This window comes from Cavia porcellus, unplaced genomic scaffold (genome assembly GCF_034190915.1).
Source record: "Cavia porcellus strain 051 isolate PalLab524CR breed Dunkin Hartley unplaced genomic scaffold, mCavPor4.1 scaffold_15, whole genome shotgun sequence".
Taxonomy (NCBI): Eukaryota; Metazoa; Chordata; class Mammalia; order Rodentia; family Caviidae; genus Cavia; species Cavia porcellus.
In genome coordinates this window covers 58,145,777-58,165,743 of record NW_026947498.1, presented here as the reverse complement: position 1 = coordinate 58,165,743, position 19,967 = coordinate 58,145,777, and the positions used below count along the sequence as shown (strand labels likewise).

Genomic DNA, 19,967 nt, shown 5'->3' with positions numbered 1-19,967 from the left:
GTCCCCAAAAGAGAAAGTACTAAACCATTGCTCCAAGACACTTGATTTTTTAAATTGCAAATAATAAGTACAAGTAAACAACTAGTAAATAATACCTCATGTTTACATAATGCCTTCCTTCTGAGATACTCCAAACGTTTCACAATTCCACACAAGGTGGCAGTAAAAAGAATTATGCAAGCAGGCACCATTTGAACCTTCTGCATCTTCTCTGAGGTTTCCAGGTAATGCTATGAACACTATCTGGGTCTCAGAGCAAAAGTGGGGTGGGGCCCAAGCTAGGGCAGAGGAAGTGTGAGGGGAAGGAAGCAAGAAGCCCAGGAGCAGGTGGGCTATTTCCTAAATCACAGAGGACCACAGAGGTGAGATCACTCTTGTGAGAGCCAGAAGTAGAACGGCTATGAGCCAAAAAGAAATTAATATGCCTCTCCTCTATTCATTGCTCAGGAAGTTTTCAAAAGAAAATTAGCTAGAGGTAAGCATTTAACTAGAGCCCAAAGTATCACCTTCCATAATGAAGTTAAAATAGATACACAAAATAGATGGCATTTGAGAATTCAGAGATTCTTGCCTTTTATATGGGAAATTTTAAAACCATTAGTCTCTTTTTCCAGTTTAAAGCTAGTCAATTACGAACACAGTGACATTTTCCAGACACCAAAGGAAACAGTATAGCATCTATTTTAAGGAGCATAAATCTACTTTCAAGAAATAAATGAATTTAAATGTACTTTAGTAAAGTTAACAATTCCACCTCGTTGAAAAAACACAGTAATAGAGAATTGGAATACTTCTGTGAAATTCACATGTACATAAGAGCATTTATAAAACCAAAAACAAAATGAGACTTTCTAGAGGCAACATGCTTCTCTTAGCACTGTTCTGGCATTGACTTATCTTCTCTTGATGGTCCAGTCCAACTGGGGCACAAATTCATGGAGAGATTCTCTATCTTGTACATTTAAGGCTGATGTTCCTAAAGTTCCATATTCATAAAGGACAATGATAGATTGTACATGGGTAAATTATGATGGAAGTCAGTACACAGAACTAGACCTATACAGATGTCTTTCTCCATCTTGCAGGTATTGGCTGTGGGACACTCAATGATACCCAAACCCATGGATGCTCCAGTCCCATATAACATGGCACAGTATTTCACATGGCCTATGTTCATCCTTTGTTGTATATTTTAAGTCAATTCTAGATTATGACAACTTAAACTCTATGTAAATAGTTGTTATACTGTAATATTTAGAGATTAATAGCAAGAAAAATTCCATACATGGTCACTACAGATAAAATTTTTTTCAGTATTTTCAATCCTTAGTTGAGTTGGTGGATAGGACCCAAACTATACAGGTGGTCAGATGCTTTTGCCTTTGGAGTTAGTTGTTTGTTCATTCAAGACTCTTTTTTTTTTTTTTGTCTTTTTTGAAATGAGGTCTCACTATGCAGTTCAGGCTGGCCTTGAGCTCACTTTGTAGCCCAGGCTGGTCTCGAACTCGAACCTCAGCCTCCCGAGTGCTGGGATTACAGGCGCGAACCACCACGCCTGGCTGTTCATTTACTACTCAGTAAAGATTAAAAGAAGACTACAGGTAGAAAAAACAAGAGAACTTGATCACTGTCCTTGAGCAGTCAGTCCTTTAGCTCTGCAATGCCCATATTAGAATAAACTGAGTAAGTTTTTAAATATATTATTTCCCAGGGACTTAATCACAAATCCAGGGATTTAAAGTCTAACAATAAGGATTTTAAAAATATTTTGAAATTTTATACTATGGAGTCAGGCTGAGAACCACTGGCTTAGCCAACCAGGATTATGTGAGAGACAAAAATGATTGTATTTTGATTTTTGTTTCTAATGACAGCGCAAGATAATAACTCGACTCATCAAAAATGTTCGTAAAATACTTGACCCTGATGCCTTTTTTACTTTATAATGTAAAAAGCCCTCTCTCACAACTAGTATGCCAATTATACTTCTATATTCAAATTAAGTATCTCTAATAAATCAGTGATCAGTGACAGGTTTCAATATCTAATATTCATTCAGAAAAGGATGACAGATTTCAAGTTCTCATGAAAAGTGCCTACTTTCTAATTATGTAAGTGATTAGATATGGTTGTAAGTTTATCCTAGTTAATCCAAATTGCCAGTACAACACACAACTTTGAAAATAATGATACACAGTAAATTGACTATTATTATTGTCATTATCTTATTATAAAATCTTATTATAAAATTATAAAATTATCTTATTATAAAATTCTATACAAGAGGTTTTTCTGTAAAATTTTAAAAAAAGGATTGTCACAGGACTACTTATTTTGGTAGATTTGTGTTAGAAAACAGTGACATAAGTTTTCTCTTAGTCATATTTTTGAAGAAATAAAATAAAATTTAACTTGCTGCTTTGATTTTAATACTGCATGCAAAATTTTTTAATTCTAGTGAAAACATAATTTCCACATATGTAAGTATACAATAAGCAGATAATTCATGGTTATCCTGAAATAAGCAGATAATTCATGGTTATCCTGAAAAATGCTTGATTTATTAGCTTGTAGGGCTGCCACATAAAAATAAACAACCAATTAAATTTGAATTTCAGGTAAACAAACTATTTTTTAATGTAAGTTGCTCCAAATATTGATCAGGACACAAATAAATTTAAAAAACTTATTTTCTCTTTACCTGAAATTCAAATGCAGCTGAGCCTCCTATACTTTATTTGCTAAACTGGTACTTCTATTAGTTTGATGACAATTTTGTTAAACATTAAAATCTATTTGTATAATTTCTAAACTGTTTAGCTCAGAACTCGGCACATCTTCAGCACTCAGGACACAACATAAGGAACTCTGGTTCAGGTTTAGAATTGATGTGCAATGAATTAAATTCTGTGGTCCACAGGTCATTTACAGGGAAGGTCCATCCAAAATTCTCTTCGTACACTCTGAGAAGCCCTTTCATTTTAGTCCTTGTATCTTTGGGGTTCTTTAGAAGGCAGACATTCTCATAGGTTCATAGATTAGGCAGCCATTTAAATCCAGATTTTTTTTTTGGCAGTGCTGCAGACTGACCCCAGGACCTCACAGAGATAGCCAGGCACTCTACCACTGAGCAACACTTCCACCTGGAAATTTCTTTTGTAATAGTTTTACTGAAATATAGTAGACATACAAATAAACTGCTAATTTATTGATTTGCAGGATTTTAGACACGTGCATATACCATGATACTCTTTAAGGCTACAAGTGTTTCAGATTTCATAGTATTTTAAATTTTAGTCAGCTAGCACTGTTTATATAGCACATACTCTACTGCATTTCTAGTGAGGTTGGGGCAATATCCTGTAATCAAACATATTACCACTTTTCTATAGTTATGCATGAATGTTTAACCTTACAAAGGGTGCTTTTCCACCTCAACACTTCAGCTTTTGGAACTGCCAAAATTACAGAAGTGTGAGACCAATGGTGACTGTCAAGAACCCACATCTGCCTCTAAACAGGTTTATCTTTATATTTCTTTCTGAGGCTGTTTTCCCAGGAGTTTGACATCTAAATATGCAAATATTGTCTGTTTAAGGGGGAAAAGATTGGCAAAGCAGAACACTGAGAGCTTATGTAATCAAGAAGCCACCAGAGGGGCTGGGGATTTAGCTCAGCGGCACAAGCACCTGCTTGCAAGGTGAGTGAGTCGTGAGTTCGATCCCTGGTACCGATTAAAAAAAAAAAAAAAAAAAAAAAAAAAAAAAAAAAAAGAAGCCACCAGAAATATAACCTCTCACCTGTATTCCTGTTGATATAATTCCCAAATTCCAGTTCTACTTCCTCTCGGCTGGGAGCTAACTTTGAAATGTAAGAAAAAGGCACGGGAAGGGCTGTGTCCCTTCTGAACCCTGACTGTGACCTGGCAAGTGCTCTGCACTCAGGAGGAATTAACACTTGGCTAAAGAATCTGGACAGGCTCACTGTCTTCCTCTGGCTCTGAAGAAAGGATTGGGAAGAAGCAACAGGTGCTTTGGCAGGGTAAGAATGGAAGACAAGGCTTAACCACTTAATAGTACATGCTTACTGTGTAACAATTAGGAAGTCAAAGAATTGCAGATTCCCTTCAAGAAACACGTTTCTATCCGCAATTAAAGTATGCTTAGCTATGAAACTGCGCCTTCCAGAATGGTTACAAAATGTTGCAATCTATTTCTGTGGAGAAATAAAATATTTGTCCTTAAACACATATTTCTGACTGCCACCTTGGCAACTGAAAGATTTCACCGTAGCTGAGTGTGGTGGCACACACTTGTAATTCCAGCACTCAGGAGGCTGAGGCAGGAGGATTGTTGTGAGTTCAGGACCAGCCTGGGCTACAAAGCAAGCTTAAGGCCAGCCTGAACTGCATAGTGATACCTTGTCTCAAAAAGACAACAAAGAAAAAAAGGAAAGGAGGAAGGAAGAAAGAAAGAAAAGATTGATTTTACTAAGAGGGCTGAAGGGAAGCTTTTCTCCATCATTTTATTTGATTTCAGTAGAACTGTATTTTTATTTTTGAGTGCTAAAGAGCACAGATGAAACAGAAAAATAAAAGAAAGTGAAAAACCATTTTTAGTTTTGAATTTTTAATGTAGTTGGAAATAGACAAAGATAGAACAAAAACCTACACAAGCAGATGTACAGGTCCATACTTTCTCAGCAGTTGCCTAAAACTGGGTCCAGCCCTGAAGGGGTGGTGGGGCATAGAAGGAAAAGGGGTCTGTTCCATAGCCTGGCCTTTGCCCAAACTGGGTTTACAGTGCGAGCAGCTTCCCTGCTCTGTCCCGAGCCCACTAAGCTACAACAGTTTACTAAACCAGAGGGAGCAGTCCTGTCCCTTTCACTTGATGGGTTTTTTTAAAATGATGCAAAATGTGATCATGGTCTTTGCTTAGTACTTCATCAAATGAAGAGCCCCTCTGAGTTTATGTTCAAGTCAGATAGTCATGTTTGTTCAGGCTGTATTTATGTTTGTATTGGCTCCATCTGTGATTTGGCTCCTAAGAATACAATGGGCAGAGGGCAGTTACCCTGGGGACACTTACAAACAAACAGGCTTATCAATATTTCCCTGTGGACACTGAAAGACCAGGCCAAGGAACCACTGAGAAAGATTCAATAAATAGAAAATATATTATCTATAGTTTATGTTGTGTGCATAATAATGTCTTGTTTATCTGGCAATAAAATAAATAGTAATCATATATAACATATATTACTTTATACTAAGTATTAAGCTAAATAAGTAAATAAACTAAAGGAAATAATACTAAAGTATTTCAAGAGCTAAGGAAATATCAATGGTTTCACATAAAGGCTCCAACTTCAAGGCGGCATAAAACTTTTATTACTATGGCTCCAGGTCTCATCTGCAAAAAGCAAGAGGCCAGATTACAGGACGCTCTATCAGTCTCTGAATCACAGCCTCTCCTTCAGGGATATCTTTTCAGGCTTTGCTTTCTCATTCCAGAGTTTATATCTGACTGTAGCAACAGGTGTATGGGAAGGGAAACACGATCTAAAAGGGCAAAGGCCGCTTCCTCCTTCTGTCTGACGCTCTGCTCACTGGCAGTGTGACTCCAGGCTCCTGGCATGTGCACTTGGGCAGCCTGGCCCAGCTGTCCTGAAACTTGGCTGCACAAGGCTCTTTGGCAGGTGTTTGGCTCAGGGTTTCTTGTAGTCTCCAGCAGGGACCAACTATTTGCAGGCAAATCCAAGTACAATAGTCCCTGTGTGAACATGTTTGGCACCTACAACAGGCTGGATAAGCAGTGGATCACAGCAACTTCCTCTATTCACAGGCTAGAGATAAATATATAAATATCTAATAAGCTCCAAACAAATGCAAATCATAAAACAGAATAAATATATATAAAAATGAAAAGAACAACAGAGAAAAAATAACCTCAACTATCTAGGAAGACTTTTTTGAAAAAGTGACAAGGAAGCTGAGTAGAGAAAGACAGAAATGAGTCGTAGAGCATAGGGAAGAGGACTCGAGGCAAGGAGGACGACGCCTGCAGAGAACCTGGGCAGGAATGGGGCAGGGAGGGGACAACAGATTTCAGAACAGAGAGAACAGTGTGGAATATTGGCAGGGTGATAAAAGAACATAGCCTAAAGTTATATAAATTTAGATTTATATAAAGAACAGTGGGACATGAACCAGGGTGTTATATTCCTCTGTACTTTATATAAATCTAAACTTTGATCTAATTTCTAGTTTTAAAAAAATCCCGAGGGCTGCTGTGAAGAAAATGCACTAAGGGAGAAAAGCTGAAAAGAAACTAGAAAAGATCCTGATGACTCAGAAGAGACTCCTGTTAGCAGAGATTCAGAGATCCTGGCATCATAGAGAAATACTTTGGTAATCAGTTTAATTGTGTGTGATGACAAGTGTTAAGATCAACTTCCAAGTTCCTGTTTGGACATACAGATGGGTAGGGTCATGCCTTCCTGGACTGAGAAAACTGGAGGATGGGAGAGAGGAGTTCAGTAGTTTGTTTATGGATGTATTCAGCTGTGACTACCACCCGGTGAAGTGCGTGGATGGACCAGGTAGGTTATGAGATGTGAGTAGGAACACAGCCGAAGGGTTTGTGGGCTCTGGACACGCATTAATAATCACCAGTATCTTATTTACAGCCATAGATACAAAAGAAGGTGAGGATGCAAGAGAAATGGTTTTTGATTTGAAGTGAATATTAAAGAGAGAAGAGTGATAGAAGGTAAACTAGTGACGTATGGCCCACAGAGGCAAAGATGGAGACGAAAGACACAGTGAGAGCGTTGTCTTCTGTACTGAATGCTGTTCACAAGTTTGATCATAAGAATACTAGTGAGCTGGACAGCACAGTGGTCTTTAGTGGCATTAAAGGAGAAAATTAATGGAGTAGTGGAGGTCTGTCAATTGGAATGGGAAATAAAGTTAGTTTGAAAATGAGGAGAAAAAGACATAGTGTACTCATAAAATAGAAAACTTCATGATGAAGAGAGGAGAGAGGAGCTGGGGATGTAACTCAGCAGCATAGAGCCTGCCTGGCAAGTGCGAGGTCCTGAGTTTGATTCCCAGTACAAAAAAAAAAAAAAAAAAAGGAGGAGAAGGTGAAGGAGAAGGACAAGGACAAAGGCAAGGAGAAGAGGGAGGAGGAGGAGAAGAAGAGAGAAAGTAGATTATTTTTATATAATAAAGAAGTGGTTTATTTTTAAATGATAATAATTTTTCAGATTATAATGGTGGCGAGCCAATCATAAAGGTCTAGGGAGTTGGCGGACTCGTGCAAAGATCCTGAAGACCTGAGAAATTGTGACAGGAAGACTTTCGGACATAACCCAAAAGGATTGGTCTTTGATGTGAAGACAGACCCGTACTTAGTTGTGAGAAGACCAGATACTTCCAGTTTCTCACTAAAGCAGGTGGTGAGATCATCTCTGAGCCAATGGGAGGAAAATGGGCTAGTGATTTTAACAGATTGAAGATATAAATTTATTGGAGAAACACAACAAAGTTGCTGAGTCTATCAGGCAGGAGGTAAAGACTGCGCTTAATATCCCAGTTCCTGATCTTACTGCTCACACTCCACATCCTCTCTGCAGCTCCTCACTCAAAGTGAGTGCATACCATTTTTATATTATATGCTGACACAATCATTCCACCTGCCAACAGCAAGTAATCCCCAGCCAGCTTTGTGAGCCAGTGCCATACTTCACGCCCTTGCAGCCCCCCCTCCTTGCACTGATCTTGCCAACACACCAAAACAACAATAGGCAGAGGTGGCGTTTTCACCTGTTTCTGCCCAATGGGCAGACTACTTCTCCTCAGGTAGAGCCGAAAGCGTACCTTTCTCTGGGAAGTGAGATTCCCCACTGGGTCAACTTACTTCACTTTTGTGAGGAATCTGATGCTAATAATACAGACAAAAAGATGTGCAGGCTATGCCAGAAGTGAGCTATACAAAGATAAAGTAACTACATGGAGGAGGAAAGCAGAGAGTTTACAAGGTACATGAAACTCTATCCCAAGTTCTACAAGTTTTCCAGTATGACATAAACATGTCACTTCAGTATTACTTCCTTTAATTTGTATTTACTTAATAGTAAAATACTGTGAGTACCAAACAAGGTACGTGATACCTCCAACAAAAGCTTTTGGCTGCATCAATGCAGCAAAATATAAGCCATTCACTGAATTCTATAATAAAGACTTGGACAATCAGTTCTTCCATTTGGCTGTGAACATCTAAAAAAAAAAACAATACCTACCACTCCAATGTATTTGTCAATATCTCAAAGACTGGATGTAGAATGAACACATGATAGGCTGATATGAAAAGGCTGTGATAGTCTAATTTTGATATGCAGGTAACCAAAAAATTGATGTGCAGCTTTTAATCGAACTTCCGCTTTGACAGTATCATTTGGAACTCATTCTTTGGTAACAAGATCAAATATGTTTATTTATGGTTCTTGAACAAATAAGAGCATAAAAAGGAAGTCACAGCGAGGAGAATTTTTTTCCCACACAAGAACACTAGAACTTATTCAAATTGAAACATTTTTCTTTTTATCAGCTTAACGAACAACATGATAGGCAGGGGAGAAAATGTGTTAAGTCTTATTTGCTTTTTGCTTTTCCAAATCAGAATTTCATCTTTAATCTTAGTTCAGTTGTAACTAAATCATAAAGACAGAGAAATGTATGTTTCTAACAGGGGAAACAAACTCCTAAACAGACAAATCAACACATTGAATTCTAAGCCTGCCAAGCTATTTTCCACTTTGTCGACAAGGCATCAATCAGTTAACAATCAGGTTGAGGCCCGAAATGTATGAGCAGGATGTCTTTCAAGCTAAGTGTCACCTGTGTCTTACATATAGGTTTTATTTGGCAGTGTGTGAGGACACCCCCAGCCCCAGAAAAAACATTCTGAAAGAGCAGTGCACTTGCATTGGAGACAATAGCAAGGCGAGGCAAGTGAGATTATTGTTTTAAACAGAAAAATAAAAGAAATAAAGCAATCTGTTTGAATATGCCTGTCAACCTTCAAGATACCAGTGACAAGTTCAGTATTTTAAAAAGAAAAAAAAATGATGTTTAAAAAACAGTGAAATTAAAAGAGTAGAAAAGTGATGGAGAAAAAAATAAAGCAACTCAGTCATCTTAAGTAGAATGAGATGCCATGAAATATCAGCTTCCACGTTTTATGGGCTCTGCTGTCCACTATCTGACATTTCTTTGTGACGATTTATGTTCTCAGAACTACTCTAGTGACACTGTCTCTGGGATTATGACACAAAAATCCAAAATCACAGGAATTATAAAAATCACAGCAACATTTAAATTTAATCAACTGGGGAAACAGCTTTACCCATGAAAATCACATCCCAACACAGATTTCCTTTTACCTTGGTCTTTTCACCAACAATGTTCTTTTCCAGTTCTGCTATTTTCCGGTTTAGATGATCCAAAATCTCCTTCTCCTTCATGAGTTCCGTTGTCTCAGATTTTTGCTCTCCGTCCAAAAGGGCACATTCCATATCCAACTAAGGACACAAAACAGAACTCAGCAGCATTTCACCTCTAGGAACATTTGCAGTTGCCCACTCTGAGACACATGTTTAACAGCTAAACATTTCAAAAAGCACAGACTATGGAACACAGAGATCACTCTAGAGAGGGCCAGATTCCCACATAAGGAAGCTGGAGGACCCAGAATACATTTGCTAAGAAAACTGGTTATCCTGTCTTGTAGCTGGGTTACTCCAACCCTCCTCCTGCCAACTTCTTAAGCGTAGGCACAACCACCTTAAGAGAAGCTATGTCTTTGTCACTCCGACTATGAGTGAAAGTTAGCTCAGCCCAGCACTTGAGCTCTGCATTCCTAGCAATGCCAGCAGGAGGGGCTTCCAGGGTCCATGCACAAGATGACAGGTGAGCAGACCCCTTACAACTTATGGACCATCTGTGAGTGTGGACATTCCGATCCCCTTAGAATCAAATGTTCACTCCATGGTAGTAACATAAAAGTTGTCATTATCTTCTACTATAGCTAGAATATCTGTCTGCTCCATGTTTTGCAAATCTCTAGAAAGCCTGGTTTATATTTAATCTACATGTGATTCCCTTCTATAATGCTAATATGATATCTGACTCATAGTAAGCATGCTCAGAAAATGTTTCTTTCATTTCAACTCAAACACCTACATATACGTCAGATAACAGATCTTGTGATCAGAGAGCACATATAGTAGTAGTCGAGACAAAATTGGCTGCACATAAATTACATTAAAGAAGACTTTGTATGTGTATCTTGTGTTTAAAAAATGGAAAGAAAGAGGAATGCCAACAAGGGCATTTTTTTACCCTATCCTGATGATGTTACCCTCTATGTATTTGTTCCCCAAGACCTGTGTTCTCATGAGCAGAAATATTTTTAAATTAAAGGAAACATGTTTTTACCTCTCTGGAAGATTCATCCATCTGATCGTTTATGTCTTTGATTTTTTGTTTAAGCTCTTCAAGGTTGTTCAGGATTACTATCCGGGTGTCCTCCATTGCAGCCAACTCCTGAGCCCTCTGTTCTTCACTCATACCTTCTGGGGTCTGTGATTAATCAACAGATATGGATTACTCATACTTTAGTTCCAGGATTTCCTGGTTTCACTTGTGAACCAGCTACAGGCCTAATGTTCCATCATCGCCATGCCCACCTAAATGCTAAACGCATCTCTAGGCTAGTTTAGGCAGATCTCTGACACATTTACCAGACAGCACTCGATCTTCAGCAGGTGCATTCTCAGATTAAGCTCAGACTAACCAACCTCAATTCACAAATTCATATTCTAAAAGAACTAAGAGGTTACACAGATAAGGAAGCCGTAGTATATAAAGACTGAAGTGGCTTCTCCAATGTTACAGAAAAAATTCAGGACAGCAGAGAACTTGAACCAAGACATGACGTCTTCCTTGAGAATCACTTCAGTACACTGCTGTCTTTAGCTTAAACTCTACATTCTCTCCTGTCTCCTCTTAACTTTCTAACCATACAGTGGATCTCACTGATAGGGCTGTCTATAAATAAACATCCGTGCTTATTTATTATGTTTCTAATACAAGGTGGAAAAACAAGAGTATATTACATTGGTGGGCCCCAAAATGATTTAAAACCACATATTCAAATTTTGCTAGTTACTGTGTTATTTTTGTATTAGTGCATCATTTAAAGTTTGTCATAAAGACGTTCTTTCTACATAATATTTAAGATAGTAGCCAAGCCAAATGAGCTTTACAATTGAAAACAACATTAGCCAGCATTTATTCCATGAAAAAACTGAGTTCCTGGAAAGAAATGAGAAAGCCAGCAAACAAATTATGGGAGAAAAGAAATACTTAAATATTTGAATAGAGTTAATGACAAATGCTCAGGGAAGAAAGCATTATTGTGGATCATACACATGGCCCAAATATGACTACATAAGGATATGTTACATTGAAACATTCTCCTCTTTTTAGAATTTGAGGTAGCTCTGTTGGGTATCATCTAAAGGAGACCAGACTTTTGTTAAGGTAAGAGATTGACAGTATTGGTATATTAGTTATTAATTTTATGTTTGAAAATGAAGTTTTTAAAATAAATCCTTAGATAATTCCACAATTAAAACATAGAAAGCAAAAGTCTAGTTAAGTAAATTACTAGAGATTCCTCATTAATGATTAAAAAGAATATTCAAATTAACCAAAGAAACCTCTAAAATGTAGTATATCTTAATACCCTCATTTGATTTATTCATCAATCTTAATAATTTTAAGAAAATATTCATTGTGCCATATTCTATCTTTATTTTGCAGCTCTGTAAATAGATTAAATGATTGAGAATTCAGTATCTCAGGTTAGTTAGAACAAATGAGCCTTCCAAGCTCTTGACATTTAGCTTTTTAATTGTCATCTTAAATACAACATCTTACCAACTAATGAAACGATTGCTGACCTTTTTATTACAAACAATGAAACTCATTGTCTTAAAATGTGGGTGCTGACTTTAGGCCATGAGGAATGTTAGTAACAGTGAATGGCATTCCAAAATCACTGAGCAGTAATCCTACCAGGAAGGCCTCATGAAGGCCAGTATCCTGTTGGGTCAACACGACATATTAAGTTTCTACTTCCAACAAGGTTAAAAATATCTCTCACTGGTGGAAGCAAACCATTAGGAAAAGACAAAACAACTGAGCAACCTACAAAATTATAAACTTCAGAAGTAACTGGGGACAACAATTAGCAGTGAAAACTTTATGTTTGTAACTAAGTTTTTAGAAAGTATCACAGTAAGTGTATTTAATAGATAATTTAAGAGACTGCTTATAGTAACGTGTCATCTAGGAAATATCTGTGAGATTTTTGTTGTTTGTATAGGTAAGAGAATCTTTAAGAGGCATTCTAAACTTAATGGTTTGTAATAGAATGGTGTTAAAATATTTTAATCATTAACCACAAAAGAAAACCAAAGAGAATCAAGTCATAGCAGCCACTGAACAGTTTTAATCTTACTGATGGCGTTAGATTTTAAAGATAATGCTTTTCACTTTAATTTCTCTGGGGTTATTTTTAAAGTAGTATCATATCTTAATAACCACATTGTACATGCATGTGCATCCTTGTACCATCTTTCAAGTAACTTGACTCACTCGGAGAAGAGAGGCATAAGACAGGGTAGGGACAAGATACTGTCCACTTGTCCCTCTTTTTTTGTTTTTCAGATCACTTTAGAATGCAACCAAAGGAGGTTAAAGCACAGGGATTTCCATTGTAGCTAATACAACTGCTATAAAAAAAATGCTATAAAAGATGGTGGAAGCTACTCTGAGTACATCAGCTTTTAAAAGCCTTAGGTGGTGATAGGGCCACAAAGGCTGGTGAATTTCCAGCACATTACCATGGTCCTGTGCACCTGAGTGTCGGGTAAAGTACAGGAAGTGATGAAAGTACACACTGCATGTTCAAATCTCAAATATTTGTTACAGGAAAAGACACTTGCTGTTCATTTTCCTCAAAATATTCTCCTTTTCTTCAAATACACTTCCTCATCATTCCTGCCACTTTCTGAAGCAGGTCTGGAATCTTTTGTGCTCACGCTGGCAGCCCATACACAGCAAGTCCTCTTTCATGAATGTTTTCATGAGGTGTGATCAAAAACACGGTGACTGCTCCTATGGAGCGCCATCCAGTGGAAAGCCAGACATCACGCGTCCTCATCACCCTACTCATGGGATCTGGCACCATTCGACTTCTGGGTCTCCCCAGAGTCAAAATGACCAGGAAAAGCAAGTGTTTTCAATCAACCTAGAACATCAAGGGACCAGTGTAACTAAGACACAAAAGAGGACTTTCAGAACTGTTTCAAAAGTGGCCAGAAGGGTAGAGCAAGTGTGTTTGAAGTGAGGGAGAATATTTGGGGAGAGGGATTAACAGATGTGTAATATTTTAAAATTTAAACAGTCACCATATTTTTAGATCATAAATTCCAGATTAGTAAATCTCAGGTTTCCTAAATATCATAAAATCTTTCTTTACCTAAATAAATTTTTCACATTTTTTTCTCCTTCATTTGGCTTATAACCTGTAAATCAGCTAACAAATGCTGTCTACTTTGTCAAACGATTCCTCATAGGGCACATTGGGACGGAGACACCTAGAACTTCCAAAATAAAAAGGAGACTACTTGTTTTGAGTCTTCTTCAAGTCAATATATACCTGTCTCTCAAAAATAGTAAGAGAGAACTCATTCCTGGAAGGCCACAGCCTCTTGCTTGCATTCTAAGCTACCGCTAAGGTAGCCCGCAGCACCGTGGGTGCGTCTCGGCTGGAAAGGACACAGTCTTGTCCCTTATGACCACGGATGCGGTGCTAAGCTCCAGACGCTTCCTTTTCCACAAGAGTATTCTTGAGCAATTAAAAACATGTAGTTGACTCTATCTGTTTACACCCCATAGCTTTCTCTTCAGCTTTCCTTAGGAGGAAACTTTGGAGAGCATGTAGCTCAGTATTTTTAGCAAAAATGAGGAAAAAGCAGACTCCCCTGGATAACGTTCCACGTAGTAACTGGCAGAATTTAACACCACGATTTTTTTTTTCCTCAAATACTCAGTTTATATCCTTTTGCAGCAAATTAACTGATGTTTTTCACTGTCACTGCTCTGTGACCAAGACTGCTGAGATATTTGGAGTTAAACTTAATTAACCATGTTTATTCCTAAATCAATCAGCCTATCTTATACATGTGGTGCTTATTTTTTATTCTTATTTTGGTGCTCTAATTTTAGTCCAGTAAAATATATATATTTTATTGTAAGCTTCTTCAAATTTTTTAGAAAAGGAGTTTTTTCATTTCACATGGAAAAATTTTTAACCTGTGTGAGAAAAATAACACCAAAAAAATTATCTTTGAATCCCACTGAAGAAATCCTCATTAATTTGGAGGACATTTAAAAATCATATAATGAAAAAATACAGGTGAAAAAACATATAATGAAAAATACAGGTAATAATAAGGGCTACAAATAAATGCAACTGTTATATGCCCCCTCCAAAACATCATGAACAGAATCAACAGCAAGACCATTCATGACAAAATGATTAACTGAGATACAACAAACAGGTCTCATAAGCTAAATGAAACAATTTCCTAAAAATAGATCAAAAATTACAAATAACAATTTAAAATATGAAAATAATGCCCTACTTCATATGTAATGAGAAATCAGAACATCTATCAATTTGGCACACTGAAAAATTCTGTTAATTTGTAATGTTGGCAACTGTATGGATAACAACATACAAAACTGTCAGCCAGAAGTATAGTCTTTTTGGAACTGTAACAATGAATAATACACAGACTCCTTGACCTAGCAGTTTCATGTCAGGTAAGTGATCCCACAAACACATGTGCACAGATATAGCCTACAATTTTGGCTGCAAAAAAACTGGAAACAACTTATGAACAATAGAATTCTAACCTACTAAAAAGAATGAGGTAGAGCTTTGTCTACTAATAGGTAAAGATGCCTAAAACTTTTAGTGAGGTAGAAAACACAGAATATTCTGTATGTATGTGTCTACAACTACAATATATAGCATATATGCAGAGAAAGTATTAAGAAGGCAGGTAGGACACTTTTTATGTTGATTTCTCAACTGTACAACTGGGAAAGAGCGAGAAGAGAAGAAACTTTTGTTTTGGCTTTTTAAAGTGGCTACAGTAGTTTTTATCACCCAAACTGGTGACTTTATAATAAACACTCTAATATGCGGCACCTTTTCTGGCTAATTATCTTTTAACTGAAGCTCCCTGAAGAACATCAGGAAAATTTACAATGTAAAATTTTTAGTTATCAGACCAAAACACATCATGGCCCTCGAGGCCCCGAGTCCTGGTCTCTGCCCCACAGCATTACCTTTGGTAGGATACTTAGGTAAGAGGACTCGCTGGCAGCTTTCAGGAAGGCAGAGGTGGGAGGCGGTGGGGTCCTGGTGAGGTCCCCGAGCAGTTCATCGTTCCTCATGCTTCTGGGGGCGAGGAGGCTGGCACTGCTCTGACTGAGGTTCCCCAAGCCCCCCAAGTCAGCGTCATGGAGAGAGCCCTTCTGGTGACACCGGTATCTTGCGTCAGGGCACACCAGGGCTTCTTCAAACACGGACTCCTCATCGGAGAGCTGCAGCTTCTCCAGCTCTTTGTTGATTTTCTGCACATCTGCCACCGTGGTGCCCGTGGACAGGCGGCCCTCGGGCTTTGTGTATTCAGCACAGAGACTGAGGATGGTCTCCAGACGCTGTCTCTCCTGGAGCACACAAAGAAGGGCAAGGTCAGCGAGCCTGTGCAAATGGTGACAACTCCAAACACAAAGACCACGGAAGAAGCTGCTGTTTTGATTCCAGGCATCAACCCACACTCAGCTGAAAAAAAATTTCCATCATCTTTCCTTTACAAATCCAGATGGAATTTTCGCTTTTAATGCCTGATTTTCCTCCTAGAAAAGCCTGGCTGTCTTTATCTGCACTGTATTCCCAAGGTGGACTCTCTCATCACTCCGAAAGTCTTCTCTTGATTTATCAAGTCTCCATACACCCGAAAGACTTTTAAAACCTCTATTCCTTCCTGTCTTCTATGTATCTACCTTCAAAAATACCTAGCTCTTCTGTCACTACAAATGTAACATACTTAAAATTAATACTCCTGTTAAGATATAGAGAGGTTAAAAGGCACTTAAACTTCAGAATTTTTTATGCCTGGCCATTATGTCTTTTCCACTAGTTTCTCATACAGATAAACAAAATTATTAAAAAGTATGAATGTTGCACTAAAATGAAAGCCATTTCATGTCAAGTCCAGACAAAAATTGCTTAAATTCTGAGATCATTAATGTTTAATTAATTTAGCTAGAAGATAAAGTAGTAGTTCACTTGTTTTTTAAAAAATCTATCTCTTTTTCTATCTATCTACATAGGCCATTAATGTTTATAATAACAGCATCACCAGTTGTCCCCTCATCAGTCTTCCCATGCAAAACAGGCAAATATTTATAGTTCTTAACTTTAAGTAAATTTATTACATTTTGAGCAATAGAAAATAACTTACAAAATGCTTCTTCTAAACCTAGGCAGCACTGGTTAAGATTGGGAACTACAATATCTTTGCTTTTTATTTTAATTCCAAAACCAAAAATGAGGGGGAAAAAAAAAGACCATGTATTATAATTATATTCACAACATTGAAAAGATTTCAGAAATATTTGAAAAATATTTTTCAAAATGCTTATTAGTAATAAATAGAAACGTATTAAAATAGCACTATAGTGTTTTTTATTGCAATAGCAGCTAATTTGTAAGATAAAATTCAGAAAGTTTTCTATTAGTTAATAACAAGAAGAAAAGCCAAAAAGGAACAGACCAATCAACTCCTTGGTTTTCATTAATTGTATTAATTAAATGACCAGTTAAATGACAGGTATATATGACTGATGCCCTTCTCAACCAGACCAGTATCCTAGTTCCCATTAACTCCCACCTCCCTTTCACTGTCTGAACATGTGGACTCCAGCTGTGGCACCGTCCTCATGGTCTCCTTGCAGGACAGGCGAGCGCAGTTTCAGGACCGCGTCCCTGGCTCCCTCTGCACCCTGTCTATCCAGGAGCCCGGTGCTTATATACACCTGCAGCTGCCACCACCTGCCAAGCCCTACCCATCTTAGCCTTAAGCGGGGGAGGGGGATACAGCATGTATTATCTTATTTTAAACGTTTCCCAAATCAAAGAAAAGTCAACATAGGAGTACGTAAAACCATGCTGCAAGGGCATGGGTGAGGACAGGGACAAAGGTTATTTGAACCCCTTCTCCACAGTTTTTCCCACGTTAGAGGTTAATTTCCAAAGAATAGTTCCTTTCAGCTAGCCAGGCAATTAAACTGAAGCATCTAAACTCAGTCTTTACTACTCTTCATCATGTTTATATCAGCCCTGCCATGCGTACCTTTGTGATTATCAGAAAAAGTTAACAATTTTCCCTTATCAGGGTTCCAATAAATGGCACTGTCTTCAAAAGCATGTAGTTACTTCTGCCTAAAACAGAATCCATAGCAAAATTCCTCCGTATCTTCTTCCCAAAATAGCTTCTTTCGCTGCCAGTGCTATTGCTTAATTCCAGAAGGAATAAATGATCCTGGCCTGCAGATGACTGCTATTTCAAACAGTGAAACACAGCATTCAAAGGCTGTGAGCAGGAAGTTTGGTCAACTGGTGTCTCTCTCTATTCTTATCACCTCATTCACAGCCAATCTGTTGAGGCTTGAATCACACACATGCAGCACGGCTGCCCACAAGTCTAAAGGGAATCCAGGCCGTGCTGAGACACACTGGGCCCAAAAAGCTAAATAAACTGACGTTGAGAAGTACGTCAGAAGAAAGTCTGTAAAACATTTCAGAGAGTGCTTCAAGAAGCCTTTTAAGGAAAACCCTGAACAGAGTTATCGTCACAAGAACAATTTCCCTTTAGTTCTCTTCATTCTGGTGTCTTATTCATTCCAGCCCATCACATCACCATCTTCTATCCTCCAGGACCCAAAGTCAGGGCAATCATTCCAGACCAGGACTCTCTAAGGACCAAAGACAGCACTATTACCAGTTACGACGGGGCACTGCGCACAAGCTGGGATTGGTCCTGACACTGAAATGCACAACCCAACTCCCAACTCACCATCCCTGGAAGTGTTGCTTGGTGACCTACAAAGTCTCAAAGGACCTGTGCCCTTTGAGATCTACAGGCCTTAGCCAGTTTTCCAAATCGGTAATCTAATGCTCATTTTCTTGAAAAGCCACCAATGCCAAGCCTAAATACTGAAATGATCCAAAAATTTAATGCTAATAATTTAGAAAGTAGCTCACTTTGAATCAAATTATTGGAAGTATATTTTTTGTTTTGTCTTTTTCTCTACTTTTATAACCTACATTTATAAAACAGAGCTTTGCAGGAGACACAAGATCTTAGAAAATGCACCTGGAAAAACTGGTGTGGATTTTTCTCCTTAGAGGTTAAAAAAAAAAAAAAAAGTTGTGGGTTGGGGATGCATTTTTTAACCTCAGATCTTTCTTCTTCAGAGGAAGGGGTCTGACTGTGAGACCCCGCAGCTTGACTGCTCTCCTCTCTTAAACCATGTAGTCCCTTTGAAAGTAAACCCTCTCTGCTCTTGGCTACAGGACTGTAAAGTAGACTGCATCAACAAATAAATTATGTAGAAAACCAACCCCCAATATCTAATCACAAGTGAAGTCCTTGTTAAATACTTTCGTTATTTAATTTGTTGAATCATTTATTACATACAACAAAAAGGGCCAACTGCTAATGGAGACATGATTCAATTGAAAGGAAACTTTTTCCTTGTTAAGAGACTTACTGTGACTTACTGTGACTTATTTCTCTCTTCTGTAACCCAAGGTATTCAGTGTCTCTGTAATTTTCACTTCAACTAAGATCTATTATGTTATTGCCTACTAATGTGCTGGTGATGCTCAGGTGAAAATATTTCTATCCCCGAATCTTTTAACAAGAGGCTCAAATAAACAGCAGTGCATGGTGGCACACGCCTGTGCTCCCAGCACTTGGGAAGCTGAGGCAGGAAGACCGCTGTTAGTTCAAGGTCAGCCTGAAATACAGTGAGACCCTGTCTCAGAAACAAAAACAAAACAAAGAGTGGCACCAATAAGTGGTCAGTTACAAAAACAGTAATAATAGAAGTATATAGTAAATCTGTATGTAAACTCTATAAATTCAAATATACAAAAATTACAGAAAATAAATCTGGGTCCACAAGGAAACACATAAGTCTGTCTGGTGTCTTGTGACCATGTGTGAGCAGAGCGTTTACATGGAAGAAGCCCAGAAGCAAGGATATAAAGGATGCTAAAGAATGTCAAAGCATGATCAGAGATCACATATATGATGTGGCAGGAGTACAGAGTGTCTGAGGAAGAGGGGACAACAGTCTTCCCCCTTGTATCAGGACTTGAGTGACCCCAACAGTTCCAAATAATTGGAAAAATATGTAGTGTGTGCCAGGAAGAGTCACAAACCCTGGTCCAAAGGCGAGTAGCAGAATGGGAAGAGGCAGCGCTGGCTGTACACACACTGAATTTCCAGGAGTCCATCAATACCTGCTGCTACCGCAGGTAGGACAGACCAGAGGAAACAGAATGGATGGCTACAAATTTATGATGATGTATTTGTTTTTAGAGATAAATCCCTTGGGGGCAGTAACTGGGTTTTATATCGCTTCTTTCTAGGTAGAGGGCAAAATTGCTCTTCCTTCTGCCTCCAAACTAGATATGGCCTTCAGACTTGCACTGGCCCATGCAATATGAGGAACTGTGACTGTCACT

At 38.2% G+C, this 19,967-nt stretch overlaps 1 protein-coding gene across 21 annotated transcripts in view; it reads right to left on the bottom strand.

Moving 5' to 3' along the window:
• The window catches only part of Phldb2 (pleckstrin homology like domain family B member 2), a 257,658-nt gene that overhangs the window by 39,006 nt on the left and 198,685 nt on the right, over positions 1–19,967 (bottom strand). For all 21 annotated transcript variants that reach the window (XM_063224936.1, XM_063224942.1, XM_063224929.1 and 18 more), the window contains 3 exons: positions 15,494–15,877; positions 10,502–10,645; positions 9,448–9,585 (listed from right to left, as the gene is read on the bottom strand). In XM_063224936.1, the coding sequence (XP_063081006.1) occupies positions 9,448–9,585; positions 10,502–10,645; positions 15,494–15,877 (666 nt within the window). The remainder of the gene's footprint in view (positions 1–9,447; positions 9,586–10,501; positions 10,646–15,493; positions 15,878–19,967) is intronic.